The sequence below is a fragment of the Dunckerocampus dactyliophorus genome, chromosome 8 (assembly GCF_027744805.1).
Source record: "Dunckerocampus dactyliophorus isolate RoL2022-P2 chromosome 8, RoL_Ddac_1.1, whole genome shotgun sequence".
Classification (NCBI taxonomy): Eukaryota; Metazoa; Chordata; class Actinopteri; order Syngnathiformes; family Syngnathidae; genus Dunckerocampus; species Dunckerocampus dactyliophorus.
The window spans coordinates 824,151-842,886 of NC_072826.1; the positions used below are offsets into that span (position 1 = coordinate 824,151).

An 18,736-nucleotide genomic window follows, 5' to 3' on the forward strand; every position below is an offset into this window, starting at 1 on the left:
ATAAACAGGTTTTCTATGCTGAAGGTATTAATATTGAAATTCACTTATCGCAGTCAGGTCTGGAACCAATTAACCCCAATAGACGAGGGATGACCGTATGTGTCCATGTTCAGTGGATGTAACTTGAAATTGTTGCCAGGTAGCTCATGAATGCGGAGAAAAACTGATATCTGCGTCTGCGTCTGGGTCTGGCCGAGCGGTCGTACCTTGTGATGCTTAAAGTAGCCATCGCATGTGTTGTTTCAGTGCACCGTGTATTGTTTCTGTGGAAATTGCTAGCCATCCAGGTCACAATGCTCGTCCTGAATTAAATAGAGGGCAGCACTTGTGTCTGGCAGGTAATTGTTTGGCCTAATCACTTCAACGGAGACATGGTTGATAGCGCAATACAGCTCGTAGAATTCCTTCCCAGGCACATTTGCAACCGAGACACCGTTGCCAGGTCAAACACCAGGGAACTTGGGAATTTGCGAGCGACTTTGCAAACACAAGCCCAAAACAACAAGAAACTTGGGAATTTGCAAGCATTGTTACAAAAAAACAAGGCTAGCAACACTGGAACTGCTTTGTTTATATGTGACGTACGTACTGTAACAGGTCAAACAGGACAGGACAAACATTTACCTGCGCTGAATGAGGATGAGCGCCAGTTAGCATTTTGGGGGGCACATGGAGATCAACAGGGAAGTGATGCTGAGGTTTGAAAAATGGAGAAACTAGATTATTTCAGCAAGCTGACTAATTTAGAGCATGGAATCACACAGAGTGACTTTAGGGTTTTTGTGGCCCTAAACAAGACTTGGCTTGTCAGTCTTTACTATTAATGAGGTTCCATTTTTTCAGTTGATCATCAAATTGAAGCCTTCAAGGCTCCAAATGCCACTGCTTTTGAAAATGCAAACAGTGCACATCTAAGTTGACTTGATCAGATCATCAGGCGGGAAAAGTGGGCATCCCTGCTGCTGATTGGCTGTCTGGATACTAAAAAACGATTGTTTGTAGCTGGGAGATGCCGGTTCTTTCTTCCATGCTTGTAGGACATGCTCATTGTACTTTTTGAACATGCAGTAGTCTTCTAGTGCAGTGGTTCGGGGCCCACCATCACCCTTCCTGCCTGGGCCAATAGTTCGAATTGGGCATGAAACGCCTCCCAGTCAGCTCTACCATCATACCAGAATTACCCCATGCGACACAACGCGAGCTGCGGCGGTGTAACACTCTATTCAGCACGCTCTTGGCGTCCCTCTCCTCATTTCCTGAGCAACAGACTTTAAGTCCCCACTCCATCCCCTCCCGCCCAGGCTTGACAATGTTGCCCATAAACATGGCACACACCTCATTGTGCAGCAGCAAGCCAATAGCACGCACAAGAACGTGAGGTGCATTCACGGACATTGGGTTATTTTCGCGAGCCACCAGTTGAGAATCACGGTTCTCGTAGTTTGCCGAGTTGTTTCCCTGGCATTCAGCTTGGCCAGCTTTTCTTACTTTTACAACAGTAAGCCTTCATGGTGGCTTTTGCCAGCTCAAGCCAAATCTCAGCTCGTGGCTGCTGTGCCCTCCTTTGTTGACTTGGTTGTACTTTGTGGGACTCATTGAAGAGACTAGAACTGGTTGTCGCGTCAGGTCTCTGCATCTGGGGTCCAGACCAACACAGCACACAACAGAAGTCGTCATGTAACTGCGGTCATGCTGAGGCTCTATGAAAATGTATTAACACTGAAAGAAATACGCATCAAGTCTGGGGATGATCTGATCAACTGGAGTGGAGTTTTATGTTTTTAAACATATTTTTATTTCATTAGACACTAATGGAGGCAGTGTTACGTTATGCTATATTTGTCACAAGCCATTCCATGCTTTTTGGAACAGGTTTATTCTGAGTTACTCTTTTTTTCTAGTAGCAGGTATACTCAACAATTATAACAAACCATTCCGACAAACATGCTCATCATATATAAAACAATAATTTATTTCTGCCATTTTCCAGGATGTCAAATTATGCGTCTAACTAAGGATTTATTAGGATGTTATTCTCTTCAGTACATGAAGGCCTAAGAAAGAGAAAGTGACTATAAAGTGTGCTTAAACAAACACAAAGAAATGCCTTTTTCCTAAACATACAGTAGGCACATGCACTTTGACGAGCTCTACATGATGTAACAGTTGGTACATAGCTGTTGGTGTTACCTTTGGGGACTCAGCACCATTTAAGGGAAAATAAAGTTAAAGGAAAACTGCATTTTTTGGGGGAATTTGACCCATCAACCACAGTCCTTATGTGAGACATAAACACATGTCTTTCTCCTTTCTGCGCATTGTAAATATGTAAGAATGCGAATGCACGTAATGGGACGCACCCATTAGGCCTACAAAGCCTTCTCAAAGAAACTCCAAAAAAGGCCAACAATGCTCCATTTACACACAAGTACGTATAATATTACGCAAGCTACAGCGACATTGTTATTATTATTGTTATTAACATTGCTATGCCCAAGAATTGGGAATGAAGCGACACCGCCACACCACACCAGCTAGCTTCACCACACACTCGCTCACAGTGTGTCAGCACCGCGCTCACAATGCCTCAGGACACTACCAAAAGGTAACGCTACATATCGGAGCTGCCATCATTGCTGCTGCTGTGTTTTTTTTTGGAGTTTGGAAATTTAAAGCTAGGCTTAGCGTTCCTTACTATGTGGTTATGTGAAATCAGTGCGCCAAAGTACGGCACAAAAATAACCTAAGTACGGCAAAATACTGTAAGTATTAAATGTTATCATGACTGTACCTGCTACTACATGGTCACGGCATGGACATAAAACCATAAAACCTTGTAGGAGGTTTTTGGAGGTGTTTTCATCGCAGGCATTGCAGAAGGAATACAGTAGGTGTGTCCCGTTATGTGCATTAATGTGCTGCGACTTTTGATCTGTTTTTATATGTTTACAGAGAAAGACGTGTGTTTATGTCTCACGTAAGGATTGTGGATGACGGGCAAAATTCCCCCCAAAAGTGCAGTTTTCTTTTAAAACATGTAGTTGCAGCAAACATGTACTTATTTACAAAAGTCCTTTTGAAAAGGATTGCTTTCTACTATTGTCTTCCATAAAAGCAGAGTATGCAAAGCAGAAAAATACTGATAAAAGATATACAATGTAGTAACAACAAAATCATGTAACATAGTGTAAATGCTGGCTGTTTATGTATGGCACTTTTTTCATACTTCCAATAAAAAAGTATGTTTATTATTCAAAAGAGCAAGCACAAAGGTAGAAAAAGTTATTCATTTGGTAAAGGTTTCCTACAATCATCCCCACAACCATATCCAGTCAAATCAAGGCATCACTCAAGGGCCTTCTTTTCCCCAAAGCAGTGGAAACTTTCCATAAAAGTCTTTCCTTATTTCTTATTTACATTATTCCACATTGAACAAAGAAGAAATCTGATAGTGTCCTTTTTACACTTCTTCACCCTCCAGTCACTCCTCTCTGGTTGAACTGAGAGCAGGACTTAGACTGTGGTCACAGACAAGAGTGAGGTGTAAACCTTCGTACCATCTGGTGACTTGGTACCATGGGTCAGCAGTTCCTGGATGGTCATCCAGTTGTCAAATATTTTCTTATTTCTCTTTTTCATCATCTTTTTGTGGCTGAGTTCGATAATGTTGGGTTCTTTTTTGTCCTCCACGCTGACCTGCTCTTTGAGACAATCGGCTCGACTTTGCTTCATAAACTCACGGCGTTGCCTCTGCTCCTTTGAGCGGACCGCGTGTTGCTTCCGCTCTTCCTTGCTCCAGTAGCGGCCCATCTTCAGCTCGCTTACGGCGTCGTCATCTGTGGTCACACCGCTGCGCTCCTCGTGTATGCGGAGGGCGCGCTCCCTCAGCAGCCTGTCACGAACCGGCCGCTTGGTGATGTAACGGGTGCCATCGCTTCGGATCTTCACCTTCCACTCCATCTTTGGGACCAGGTCATTGGGAGTGATGGGGTCCCGGCACATGCTGACCAGGCTCATCTGGCTTTGGGCGTACTCTACGGCGGATTTCTGCTGGATCAGCTGCATGTAACTCTGATAGTGCTGGGCGTGGGCGGGGATATGGGCGTGCTTGTAAGGTGAACGTGGCTGAGCAAAGCTCCGCCCTGCTTTGCTGGACTCTCCCAGTTTCCTCTCCTTACTTTCTCCCTGTGGAGAATCTGCATCCTTTGAAAGGGCTTTGCTGCGGCTGGGGCCACAAGCTTCCTGGACAGGGGACAGGAGAGATTTGAGCAGCCTGCCGTTGGAGCCGGACGGCCCAGCTGGGCCCTGGTTCTCTGCCCCACGACGCAGGGAGTTGTCTGGAGACAGCTCCAATGTCAGAGGAGTACTGCGGCAGCTTTCCCCAGTATTGTAGGCACTGGAGCTATCTTTGTCCGATTTTTCCGGCATCTCTGTAATATCTGACAGCTCATGGCGGCGTGCATCTATGCTAGTGTTGTAGTTGCGGAAGCCACTGTTGTGGAGCATCCAGGATTCACGGCACTGCTCTCTAAGTTGCTGCATCTTGTGGGCACGGACGATATTAAAGCACTCCAGCTCGATGCTACGCAGCTCCTCATTGAGCAACTCAAGATCTTTGTCCACTACCTCCTGGTCTTGACCCTCTGCCCCGCCACCTTGGCAGTACAGGCTCTGAATTCCTCCATTTCTCATTTGGCACTTGAGCTCCAGCAGTTCTCTGAAGCGCTCACATTCGTCTGCTGGGATACCAAGAAAGTCGGTGTCAGCGTAGTCTGCAGAGATGAAAGACTCGCAGCTGAAGGGTAGGTCGGTGCTTCCGAGGGTGTCCTGGCTGTAGGTCAGTTTTCTGTAGCTGCTCAGTGTGTTGGAGGATGTGGTCTGGTCATCAGCAAGGTTCTCCTGCTCGGAACTTTCATCATTGCGCGTGCTCTCATCGGTGCGACCAACTCCGCTGTCCTTTTCGTGGTGATTGGAGAGAAGTGTGGCCGTGTCAGTGGTTCCTCCATCCTCCTCGTGCTTCTTCTGTGCATACAGACAACACACAAGGCTCATAAATACTGTTGCACTGTACAACTATTGACTGACTAAATTTAGTTGGTGGCGCCTAAACTGCAGCAACGCGTTGGCTGTCGGTCAAAATGACTGCATTGCACCGATTAAGATAATATCCATCCCACCACTTTCTACAAGTACGCAAGTTCACCAAGCTCCCAATCACATTCCACATTACTCAATCAGAATATAGTCATCACCAGCATACGTAGAGTGCCCTCTTGTGGCTGTCGACGCTAATGTTGAACTTCTTGGTTCATTTTTCGGTTAACATTTAAAAACATGTTGAATTACATGTTGGGGGTTTCACAAGATCTCGCGAGATTAAAACTTGACAAGATTTCTCGTTCAGAAAAAAAATGTCTCGTGTGCACTATAAATTAATTAATCACACAAGAAATGAAAATGAACTTGATCATTTTGCCAGCCTCAATACATTGCCATGTGCATGCATGTGTGTCTGTTTTCGTTGTCTCCCACCAATGAATATGTCTGATGAATAGAATATCAGCTAACATCTGAACAGCTGAACCATCAGCAGGGTTGGCTCAGGCATTAAGTCATTTATGTTTTAAAGCTGATTAATAGATCTGCATCGCCTCCTCACACTGAGACTTAGTGTGTCTGTGTGGTGTGTGTGCATGTGTGTACGGTATGGTGTGTGTGGCGACGTACCTGCTGCAGCATGCTGGCAGTGAACTGCATTGCCTGATGGTGCTGCTGCTCCAGCATGTCCATGTGGAGGTCATCGAGGAAGTCATTCCTATCATCATCCATCCAGCCCTCATCCAGCTGTAGAAGATATGCTTTATTAGGCATGGCTATTCAACAAAAACATACTATTTATCATTAGATGTTGGACTTCAGTACACTGACATTCAAATATGTATTTTTTTTTGTTTAGCCAGGTGGCACCTGTTTGATCCAAATTACCTGAATCTCTGGTCTGGCAAGCAGCAGAGAGATATTGTGGTTTCCTTCACTGGTCAGCAGCATAACTGCATCTTCACGGTTTTGGATCTCGATGCCGTTGATCTTGAAGACAACAAAGGAAAATATGAAAATATAAGATCTTTCTCTGAGAAATCCTCCAAAGACACATCAATAAATAGAAAATGCAAGGTCGGGTTGCGGGGGCAGCAGCCTAAGCAAAGAAGCCCAGACTTCTCTCTCCCCGGCGACTTCATCCAACTCCTCCCGGCGGATCTCGAGGTGTTCCCAGGCCAGTTGAGAGACATAGTCTCTCCAACATGTCCTGGGTCTTCCCTGAGGCCTGCTACTGGTCAGATGTGCCCTCCCCAGGGAGGCGCCCGCAGTGGTTCTACTCCGAGTTTCTCTCGGATGACAGTGCTTCTCACCTTATCTCTAAGGGAGAACCCAGCCACCCTATGGAGAAAACTAATTTCATCTGCTTGTACCTGCGATATTGTCCTTTCGGTCACTCCCCAAAGCTCATGACCATAGGTGAGGGTAGGAACATAGATCGGTCGGTAAATTGAGAGCCTTGCCTTTCGGCTCAGCTCTTTTCACCGATGCAAAGTCTGAATCACTGCAAACGCTGCACCAATCTGCCTTTCGATCTCACGTTCCATCCGTCCCTCACTCGTGAACAAGACCCCGAGGTACTTAAACACCTCCACTTGGGGTGGGATATCGTCCCCGACCCGGAGATGGCACCCTTTTCCGAGCGAAAACCATGGACCCCGACTTGGAGGTGCTGATTCTCATCCCAGCTGCTTCACACTCGGCTGCAAACTAATACAGTGAGGGTTGAAGGTCGATGAAGCCAGCAGGACCACATCATCTGCAAAAAGCAGAGACCCAATCCTGCAGCCACTAAACCGGAAAACCTCAACACCCTGGCTGAGCCTAGAAATTCTGGCCATAAAAGTAATGAACACAATCGGTGACAAAGGGCAGCCCTGGCAGAGTCCAACCCTCACGGGAAAGAGGTTCGACTTTTTGCCAGCGATGCGAACCAAACTCTGACACTGGTCATACAGGGAACGAACCACCTGAATTAGGCTGTCCTGTACCCGTTATTCACACAGTACTCCCCAAAGAATTCCTCGAGAAACACCACCATTTCTCGAATGCCTTTTCCAAGTCCAAAAAATACAGGTAGGCTGGTTGTGCAAACTCCCATGCACCCTCAAGGACCCTGCTAACAGTGTAGAGCTGGTACACAGTTCCACGACCGGGACGAAAACCACACTGCTCCTCCTGAATCCATGGTTCAACTATCCGGCGGATCCTCCCCTCCAGACTGTAGACCTTACCAGGAAGGCTGAGAAGTGTGATCCCACGATAGTTGGACATAATATTTTAAATATATTAAAATATTTGATGACATTGCTTTATTGTCATTTGACATGCATAATATTCTTTTTCAAGCCGACACCAATAACTTCCTGCTTCTCAAGCCCGATAACAATAACCAATAACTTTATATATCTAATTTAGATTCAACTGTAGTTTGTGCAGACCTGGAGGAAAGAACGACTCAAACAAAGTTAGATTTGACAAACTGTGCCTGTGAATTTGTCCTTACCAAATATCATGCCATCACTACGACAAACAAAACATTAAAAAATAGAGGTGGCTCAGAAGTACAAACTGTGGCTCCAAGGGGTTTACTAGCCTACAAAAATGGGTATTGTCAGCGATCGAAAGGGATGGTCGTCCAGCGCCATCATTTCCATGATGAACTCGCAGATCGCAGGTCGTCTCTGGCAAACTGTTTGCACTTTTCAAATGCTGCAGCATCGTAGCGATGCTGGCGTCTCAAGTGGCTGATGTGTTGAAGCTCGATGTTCTTTTCCCTCATAGCGGAATTTGGCAAATGTCTTCCTGTGAAACCGTGAGAAGTTTCTTGTTTCCAAGTGAGCTCAGGGGAAGTTACGGCAGGCTGTTTGCAAAGTAGCCCACCTACACACTGTATTGGTAATCTCGCCTTAGCGGTTTTTGGAGCTATTTTTTAATGTTAATTTATCGGTATGACTTCATAATTTCTCATATCGGACCGATAACGCACCCCTAGTTGTCATTGTACTGTATAAACATACAACAAAATTAGGTTACACTCATGAACCAGGGTAAAGAAAAAAATAAACAAAATATAAAGCATAAAAAATGAAAATATCTTACCTGGACAATTTTATCACCTTCTCTAATTCTGCCATCTTTAGCAGCAATGCTGTTTGGGTCGATCTACGGTAAGAATAAAACAATAACAAGGCATGAAATACTTTTCAAGATTCTCTCTGCAATGTCAGTTTTGGTATGGAATGAATAACATACACATAACATATACAGTCGATTAATTGGTTGCAGACCCAACGGCGATAGGTGAATTTCCGTGAAGTATGATTCAATGTTAATAAATTGAATATTTTTAGGGAATAGAAAATCCGTTCATGACCTCCAATAATTTAAATTTAGAAAATTTATTTGTTCTAAACTGAAGAAAGTCTTTCAAACGGAGTGAGCAAGAAGGACAAAGTAATAAGCTAAAAACTTACCACTTCCACACAGAATGTAAGGAGAACTTTTTTTCACTCTATCATGTCGTACATGCTGTGGCTGACTCCATGCACTGTTGTATCCAAGGTGCTGTAATGTCTCATCAGTGTAACATTAGTGACGCCTAGTGAACAGAATACTACATATAACTTGTCTTTCAATATTTTTGGACTAATAATAGGCCATAGTCAACCATGAAACAGCAATCATGTATTAATTTTTGAAAACCTGCACTAGAGCTAGGGAGCGACTGTAAGTTGCACTGTGTTGCAGTGGAAAGAAGCTCGACTCTACTGTCTTGAGTAAAAGCTGTTTTTTTGGTGGTTTGTCCTGGCTTTCATTGCTCGGCATCTCCTGCCTGATGGCAGAAGCTGAAAGAGGCAATGGCTTTGGTGCGCTGGGTCCTGTGAAATGCCAATTGCTTTTGTACGGCAGCGGTTTGTGTAAAGTCGTTCCAATGCGGTTGAATCGAGGCAACTGGACTCCTGTTTGTGGAAGATATTCCACCTGTCATCCAAATGCATTCTTAGGTGGTTCAGTAAAGAGTCCATTTGCCTCCATTCAGCCTTTGTGGATTAGCATGACAATCTACAGAGACAGTCATTCCAATTTATGACAGAGATTATAGCTCTATTATACCTCGCTAATATAGATCCCTGCTTCATCCTCATCGTCAGTCCTGTAACAGATGGTCAGGCCGAGCTTCTCTTGGATGTTGGCTCGGTACAGCTCTACCTCCTGTTCAGACATATTTAGCACATATTAATGTTAAACATCCACAGAAGACAAATACTTTTTTTAATCAACCATTGAGAAGAAAATTTGTTTTCATGTGTGTCTGGAAAGTTGACTCTGAAATGGGATCCCTGTGGAAGAGTGATATATCAATCACTGCAATTAATCTTGCAGCTAGACACAGAGCAGCTATTGGCTTATTAAGAGGCCCGCTGACAGAATGAGAAATGATGCCGTGAACAGCAGGCGGACGTGGTCCTGCTTCCCACTTGTCAACACCTGTAATCTCCTAGATACAGGTACAGATAGTGGCTGCGTTGTTCAGGGGCTGGATAAGCCTCCGTCAGGGATCAACACACAAAAGCTCCAAGATGTGCCCTCTCTTAACTCGGTGTAGCTTATATATGTACAAATCGGGTTATTCCTCTAAATTTAGTGGGTGCGGCATATACACCGGAATTTACGGCATTTCTTACGGTAAAAATTGATTAGGTTAGATGCTAACCAAAATTCCCCATCCAGCATTTTTCAAGGCCTTTATAAAATTGTAAATGCCAAAATGGATGACAACATAGCGAAATGTACCTGATTCCAGCTGCAGGAACACTACAATTGATGGCCTTCAATAAAAGGACATTGTCAGGTCTGTCATGTTTAGCTGCTCCCAATCTGCACTTGGGCCAACCTGAACCTTCCTGCTCTTCCCCTCATAGGCCATCCATGGATATTATTCATTTCTCTGGTAAGTGTGCGGGGGGGTGGGTGGAGGTTAAAGAGTCTGTGACCCCACAGCTACATTATGGTCTCATCCAGGCATTCTTAACGTGCATCAACAGATTCATCACTACTGATCTATTATCTGTGCCATCTAATTATCTGGCATCCAATCATCTGGACGGCGCAGGACTCTGGGAAGACTTATTAGGTCCTGTCACTAATGCGTAATGATGTCGCTATTGAGCATCTGCTGGAGTAAACCAGTGACTTGATTCCTATCAGGACTAGTATCAGGGTCTGTGTTGGGAAGAGAGGCCATCAGTAAGTAGGACATATTGGGCCATTGACTGGAGACACAAAGGCGAGCTGTGGTCTTTACGGGACAACAATGCATTTGTTTGATCTACATTCGGAAAACATGATTCTTACCTCATATTCTAGCTCTTCACGTTCTATGTCCTGATTGATGCCATCCAGGAAATCATTGGGGTCAAAGTATTCATGCCCAGGAGGATGCCTGCAAAGAAAGGATAAAAATACATTTTAAATGAAAAACATGCCATACCGTAATTTAATTTTGCCCCAAACTTGAAAAAAGTGACGAGACAGGAAGTTAATGTAGATATCTCACTTGAGTCAAAACTGCAGCGTGACCTAGAGGCTAATCATAAATTAAAATGCTCTGCTATTAATTTGACAAGAAAATCAATTAAAGAATTCACAATAATCCCTTAAAGGCAAACTGCTGCTACCCAGGAGTGCAAAATGTAGCCAGACTCTTTACGCTTATGGACCTGACACAGAAGGATAACAAAGGGGATTTTCAAATATCCACGAACGCAGCTCTCCATTTAATTGGCCTGTGTGCCCAGGGGGAGTCGTCGACTCCTGTGACAGGTACGTGTTCCCATCAAGGCTCAAACACTTGCTGTGTGATCACGGCACCGTGGGCTGGGAGAGAAGATAAGGTGTCACGCTCCCAATTAACAATTAACAGTCTGTGTGAAAAGTCTGTCTGTGTTTGACTGCTAAGTGACTTTTTAAACGCAGCACAGTCATGTGTTTAACTAAAATGACGGCGGCACAAGACATACTCCATGCTAGAATTACATTCTTTATATCTCCATGACTAGCAAGTCAGGTCCTGTCCACAAAGAAACGTTTCTGTTTTGGTTTTTTTTGCCGGGTTAAAAAACATTTGCGTCTGCACTGTGTCAGATTAGTAAATAGTCGCAACCAGACGGAACCATGTGACACTCCAAACTATAGAAGAAAAAGGAACGCATGCACATAAATCCGTCATCTTCTGTTTTCCAAGTCTCATTTAGACTGAGGACAAAGTGGAAAAAGACGACTGGGGTCAGTCATGTCAGTCGAAATATTCAAGTATCATGTGGACTTGTGTCAAAGCTCACTTCCGAGGCTGCGGTGGGTCGGTGACATCATCGTTCTCATGTTGCCTGTCTACACTGTAATGACAAGCCGCCGTGTTCAGATTTTCCCACTCTGGAAGCCGTTTCAGGTCACCCAAAACGCCGTTCTCGTGTGGCTGAGAGGCTGGAACGATGAAATACTTTTGACCTGCTGTTTTGACCTGAAAACGTTTCCGTGTGGATAGCCCCTATTTGGCAAGCTACACATTCTACTGACCATACTACAGTGGACCCTCAGTTTTTATACGCCTCCGTGTTCGTAGGGTTTTGACAAAAATATGTCTCATTTTTCGTACACTGTCTGTTCTGGTACGGCCAAACAGCGCCCGAACCAAGCATCCACGCGTTGACTCAGTCTCTGTGAAGAATGAACAGTGGTGCTTTTACAGTTGGGACACTTGTTACAGATTCCAGCCCGGGAATCCTTTAATCATCTTTATTATGCGTGTGTGTGTGTGGTTTATATGTCCATTGAACGCACACAGAATGAAGAATAACTCAGCGTCCGTCTCCTTTCTTCCTGATTAGTGCTGTTCCCCTGCGTTGATGAGGCGAAAACCGAGATTGCACTGTATACATGACCAATACAAGATTGGTTGTTTTTTAACAGTGTTGGTGCTTACTCGTCTGGAAGCAGGTACTCCTCAAGCACTGTCATGGAGGGTGAAGGCGGTGGCAGCTTGGCAAGGGGCATAATGTGCTGGAGGGTGATTTCTGTTTGGGTGCTGATATCTGACAGCTGGGTGTCACTGGGCGGGGTGACCACTTTGGGCAGCGGGGCCCGGCGCAAAACTTGCACCATAATGGGATCCTTGGCAGTACGGAAGGCCTCCACCGCCTGATCATGAGTTGCTTTGGACAGGTCTTTGCCATTAACCTGGAGAGAGAGAAAAAAAACTTGTTAGGCAAAATTCTAAAAGGTACACATTAGCGGCAAATACACTATTCATCATATAAAACTGGTGACATTTGTGGTGCCTCCTGTGGGTTGTGTTCAAAATACCTTGGAACACATGGTAGCATACATGTAGTCCAGATATCCTCAAAGTTTTACAATCACACATATAAACAAACACACAAATGGTCAATGACCTGTGGGTCATCCTAATTTTTTCAATATATTAAACGAGACATTAAACCTCACATACACAGAAAGAATACTCTGCTTGAGTAATGAGTCATCACTCTGTGAGGTTATGTTACTGGGCCAGAGTCAGACCAAACACAATGCAACTTTAATAAGGTGAACCCATTCTTGAATTAATCAAAGTCATGAGGGACATGAACGGTCTTTCATGAAGCAAAGTCAGGAAATACAGTATTTAACCTCTCGTCACAAACATTGGATTTTGTGCCACGCGTTAACCTCACTAGATGAAGCTAAAGTAAGAGGCTAAGAGATGGGATGTGAAGCACCACGATAATAACTCATAGTTTCACAGTTCCTCAAAGGTCTGATGTCAAATGAGGGTGTAATTAGACTCATTGCCAGTCATGTATGAATAAAGGCTCAAGCCGCTGGTCCAGGTTCCCCGGTTTCCTTCCACACTCAAATAAACATCCATGGTAGGCTAAGTGAAGACCCGACATTGATCGTAGGTGTGAATTGGTTGCTTGTCTTATTTCCCTTTTGCGCCCTAGAACCAGGAACCTTACTCTAGAACTATGCGCGTTTGGATGCCCCCGCTCAGGACCCCTCACAAGACATGGAGGTCTGGAAGAAGCCTGACATCATGCCGCTCTGTCTGGGGGGCCAGGTGGAGGACACAGAGTTGGGAATGCTGGTTGAACTTGAGGTTGTTGTCAATATCCGAGGTAGAATTGGACTAAGGCATTGGATTAATGGCTAAAATGTGAGTACATTTAATGGCAGGTAATGTGTTTTGAAAGTTTGGTTTCCGGTTACAGATCTATTTTTATACACTGTAAGTGGGTAAAAGCTAATAAATACAAGACTCAGAGATGAGTAAAGTCCAAGTTACCATTCACAAGATGTGATAGCCAGGTGACCCTTCTAAGTAGCCGCCTGCATGGATATCTTAAATTAACTTTGCCAGGGTGACAACCTCCAGATCAGATTTAATCTCACACTATTTATTTTTGTTCTATTTTCTTATTTTTCCAGTGCGTGAGGTATCCCTCCGCCGGACCTTCATCCTACCATGCAAACTGAAGTCACACTGAGCTTCCTTACAATTCGGTTGCTTTTGCGCAAAAGTATGGAGTGTTGTAGGTCATTCAGTGTATCATATATCGAAGTGTGCCTGACAAGGCTGTATTTCAGGAATTAATGTTTCTAGAATGATAGCTGGACATCGAAACTTGACGAGTAAGAATGAATACAGCAGGGGAAACGAGGGACCTTCATGCAGGAACCAGAGGGTACGTAGCAACTACCAACCAGCATGGACTAATACTAATCCTCACCTTGATGGACAAATGGATCATCTTAGTAGACCTAAACTTCCAATTTATCTACACTGCCAAAGTGTACTCATACAGTGTACTAAAATATAGTACGGTGTACTAAAATAAGTTGTACTAAGCAAGTTTTCATACTGTTTCACAAAATACAAATGTAACTTCTGAAAAAACATATTGAGAAACAACAGGGAACAAAAGAGGCCTTGATTGATTTAGCTTTTTGTTTTTGTAGTTGATCTGCAATAAACCATCCCAAAAATCAGCCCCAATTCTCATTTGTGCCCCCCAGCAAGCCGTGATGTTGCACATCAGCTGAGGAATACAAGCTCTTTTGTGCTTTCTTCCCTCTGCATGCTGTCTCCAGCAGTCAAACCTGGTTGCCAGGAATCCCTGAGCTACTTGAAGGCAGTGAACCAGAGACAAAGCCTTTAGCCCCCTTCTTCTGTTCAGCCTGGAGCATTCTGCTTCAGTGCTCTCAATGGAGGGAGTCTCCTCCCAGCTGTGAAGGGGGTCCCACGGCCTCTATTCACCACTCTCACCTCTGACACAGAACGGTCCTTTGCGGCACACTGGGAAAAAACACACAACACTCCTCTGACACAATACATACGGCCTCATCGCCGGAGAGATGTCTAACTATGCTATGGCGACCCTGTGTTAAAGTTTGAATATATTTACAAGTTAAAAGATGTAATGATCCAATGTAAAATTACTTCATCTCAGGCCGGATTTGCCTCTGTGATGCAACTGAGCTGTTGTCCATGTTGACATAACGAACCATGACTGTCTCGCAGAAACGACTCTGACAACCTCTGGTGCATCCTCTGAAAGAGGTCTCTGTTAAATCAATTTAATGACAAGACAGCAGCATGGTCCTACTTAAAGGAATACTACTTTGTTTCACATCACGTTTGTAATTTTCTTTCTTTGGTTGTTCTTGTTTCTTTGTTAGTGGCTGTTGAGGAATTCACACAGTCGTGGTGTTGGAATTCATTGCCAATAGACCGGTATACCCATGATACAGACCTGTATCCCCATGGAAAAGATATGTACCCCAATAAAGAAACCAGCATCCCCATGATACAGACCTGTATCCCCATGGAAAAGACATGTATGCCAATAAAACTAATCCTAAGAATCCTAAAACTAAAACTAATTCATATTCATAACAGACCTGTATCCAAACTAAGAGACCCATATGCAGATAAAACAGACCTTCCCTGAGACCCACAGACCAGTATCACAATGTAAGAGCTCTGTATCCCAATGAATCAGACTGGTATCCCCATGTAACAAAACTAGATCCTCAATGCAACAGCCATGCGTTCCAACGCAACACACCTGTATCCCCATATAACAGACTGATATGCAGATAAAACAGACCTGCCTCCCTATGAAATAGGCCAGAATCTGTACATAACACACCTGCATACCGACGACAAAGACCAGTATCTCGAGATAACAGACCTGTGTCCCCATAGAAAAGACATGTATCCCAATAAAACAACCAGCATCCCCATGTAACAGACGTGTATCCACAGTTAACAGACCTATATGCAGATAAAACAGACCTTCCCCGAGACCTGCAGACTGGTACTCTAATGGAACAAAAACTGGATCCTCAATAAATCCTCCATCAACAAACATGCGTCCCTATGAAACATACCTGTATCCTTATGTTCCAGAATTGTATCTCTATGCATTGTAACCTGTATATCCATATAGAGTACTTCCAGCATGCATAACAGACCTACGTCTGTGTAAAACATGAGTATGCCTTGCTTGTCTATGCCAGACCTGCAATGAAAATTAATCCTTGTCTGCCCTTGGCACAGCCGGACTGGATTCTTGTGAAGAATCATAATGAGGACAACAGGGGTGACTTGTACTGCAACAGAGAGGATAAACTGTCCATAATATAGTTGAGGCGATTAATAAAAGCAATAAAGGTATACATTTTGTTTGCGCAAAACAACAAAGTGTTGTTACCTCATAGTAATTTAATGAAAAAAAAGGGACCCCATTAAAACGCCAAGTGTTTTGGTGAACAGATTCGAAACGCTGCCAAGCAAAATAGAGCCTTTCATACTCAGGAAGAGAAAACCCTGGGAAATTCACCTTATAGGTGAACATTTTAAAGAACAGTTAAATGCCTTCCTCCTCTTTCTGAGCAATCTTCTTAGCTGTTTGCTTCAAAGTCTGTGTTTCAGAACAGTGCGGAGGGGGGATGACACGATAGAGAGCGTGCAGGCTTATTTTGGGGAACTGTGCAGCATTTGAGTGGCAGCCTGAATGTGGGCCTTCTTGCTTGAAAAACGCAGCTAATCCCTTTCATTTCACTTTAAAGCACACATTTTCAAAGAATGAAAGAATAACATTAAAGAACTAGTCAGTGATATCTGAATGTGTTTGTAGATACCTTTTAAGTGTGCCTTTAAAATCTGTACAAATGATTCTTTGACAGCAAAGACAGTCCAGCAGTCTTTCGAGGCTCTCAGCATGGATTACAAGATTAAACTGCAAGATGCTTGCAAGATACTTGAGATCACTTGCTCAAAGACACGTCTAATCGGCTTTAGGCATGGGACAGTTGAACAATTAACTCATTCAATCCCAGCCATTTTTTTAAAAGACAACCCCTTCAGTATCGGCTATTTTAGACAATTTTGACTGATCTTTGAAGGCGCACAGAATACGGTATTGTGTTCTATGGCTATATAAACACCTACCAAAAGAAAAATTAAACTCCCACCTGTCATCAGAAAAACAAAGTTTGTTTCTACCCTTTTCCGATCCACGACCCATCTTCAGTCTTCTGTCATTCAAGATTCTACAATGCATGGTCACGAAAAAACCCGAGCACCCATAGAGTTTGTTTGATATAACAAAGAACCTGTTCGGCCGGTCTGTGGCCAGTCTATGGCTTGATTTCAGCACGTCACACGCACGTACACCGGCCGTGGGCGCACGTAGGCCGGTTGTGACCAAGGCTTTAGAGCCCCAACAAGGTTGTCTTTTTATCACCAGCCTATTCCAGACCTGTGCTGGTAAACAATCTTGTCTTGAGGTCTTTAATACACATAATGAGCTGAAGTCAGGAGTCATTTGTCATTTGTGGACCACATGGGCATGCCACCTTGAGCAAGCCACACGACCACCATGATCTCAGCTTAGGGGTGCAATCACCGTTTGTGCACCCTGTTAAGAGTGTAAATTACATTTCCCTTTGAGGGAATCAAAATGAATAATCGGGAGAATAAAAAGTAAATATTAATAATAGTAACACAGAAAATGGCTCAATATATATGCAAATTTTATATGTAATTTAGGTTTGTTTGCCTGTATGGGGTTCGTGGCTCATTTTATGTCTCTGTTGGGACTATGATCTCTTCTGTCATTTGCTTTGGACACACAAAATGTAGACCCACTCGTGCACCCCCCTGGCAGAAGCCACCTGCTCCAGTGTCTAACAGATGTGACGGCACAACACGGCTGATCTGAGCCGTTATTAAAAAGCCACAGTGTCAGGCTTCAGTAGCTGCACTCGGGGCTCGTGATCCCTTCTTTGTCACCCGACACCCTCGGCGTCAAGCCTCATTACAGAGCTGCATCCATCGAAGAGTCGTGTGTGTTTTAGTAACTGCTTTGATGACAGTGGTGTGTGACAGTGGGGAAGGGGGGGCAGATGTCTGACTGTGTCTTAACACAAATGTCTCCATCTCAACTGCCGAAATATCAAACTGAGATCATCTGGCAAAATGACTCGGTTTCTTGAGCTAATCTTTGTAGCCTTCACTCAGCAATATGGATAATGAGGCACCGGCACCTGGGAAGCTTCAAAGACGAAGCTTCTTATGCTCAGCAGATCAGTTGATTCTGCTTAAAAAGATGTTCCTTGACAGGGAAGTTGGGTTGGAAGGGGGCGATGAGTAGTAGGAGAAGTAGAGGGTGAGACTGAAGAAATAAAAGGACTTAGCCTACAAACAATAGTCAGGATCAGTTCAGTGCGGATCAGAGTCCCAATGGTCATCTTATGCTGAGGGCTCTAATTAAGCTCTGGGTCCTCGATGAGCCGCAGCACGGCGCCACGGCGCCACGGCGCCACAGCCATTGCAGCGTGCTTTTGCAGAGATTAATTGCACTTGGACTGTCGAACTGAGTTTCCAAGCTTGTGCCAGAAAGTCCCTGACAAAACAGCTAAACTTGCATCTCCGCATGGTGCTTACCTTTTGATTTCAAGAGCGCACCGAGGGCTTCCCTGCTGCCAAAAGGGTCAAGTTCAAAAAGAAGCCCCGTGGCTGACAAAGCTCAGGTTTTTAATGGTCATTATGTAAAGGGGAAACTATTCTCTTGAACACCATGTTTGCTGGGTTTCACAGATCCTAATGGACGTACACAGTAGTGGTGTTGTAATTCAGTAGTGCTCACAATATTACGCAGCAGTGATGTACCTTGAACCATACCGTGAACATCACACTTCTAGTTCTCCAGGACTTGCACAATCAGCTTTTTTAAATTACACAAGCACATTTTCTTGTTTGTAGTCATATTTTCTCCACGCCATGCAACCAAGTGGTGTTTAAAAAAACCCAAAACATGTAAAAACACATTCACCAGCTATCCTTTTGCACATTTTGTCCTGAAAAAGCAGCCACAGCTGCCTTACTTGACCAATATAATGCCTACATTCATCAATACAGTGACATATGCGATGGACAATGACAACTCAACGGTCACTGGCACAGAGCCCAGGAAGCACACATAAATCAATGACTTCTTTAATCATATTCCGTTGTTAACTCTTTCAATGCCAAAGACGTATTTATAAATTTTTATAATCCCGAACGCCTAGT

The 18,736-nt window shown here is 44.1% G+C and overlaps 1 protein-coding gene across 3 annotated transcripts in view; it reads right to left on the reverse strand.

The window, feature by feature from the left end:
* Positions 1–1,947: 1,947 nt before the first annotated feature.
* Positions 1,948–18,736, reverse strand: part of pdzrn3b (PDZ domain containing RING finger 3b) — a 99,582-nt gene continuing 82,793 nt past the window's right edge. For all 3 annotated transcript variants that reach the window (XM_054784219.1, XM_054784218.1, XM_054784220.1), the window contains 7 exons: positions 12,083–12,336; positions 10,456–10,543; positions 9,214–9,312; positions 8,200–8,262; positions 5,986–6,087; positions 5,728–5,844; positions 1,948–5,022 (listed from right to left, as the gene is read on the reverse strand). In XM_054784219.1, coding sequence (XP_054640194.1) covers positions 3,514–5,022; positions 5,728–5,844; positions 5,986–6,087; positions 8,200–8,262; positions 9,214–9,312; positions 10,456–10,543; positions 12,083–12,336 — 2,232 coding nt within the window. In that variant the 3' untranslated portion in view covers positions 1,948–3,513. The remainder of the gene's footprint in view (positions 5,023–5,727; positions 5,845–5,985; positions 6,088–8,199; positions 8,263–9,213; positions 9,313–10,455; positions 10,544–12,082; positions 12,337–18,736) is intronic.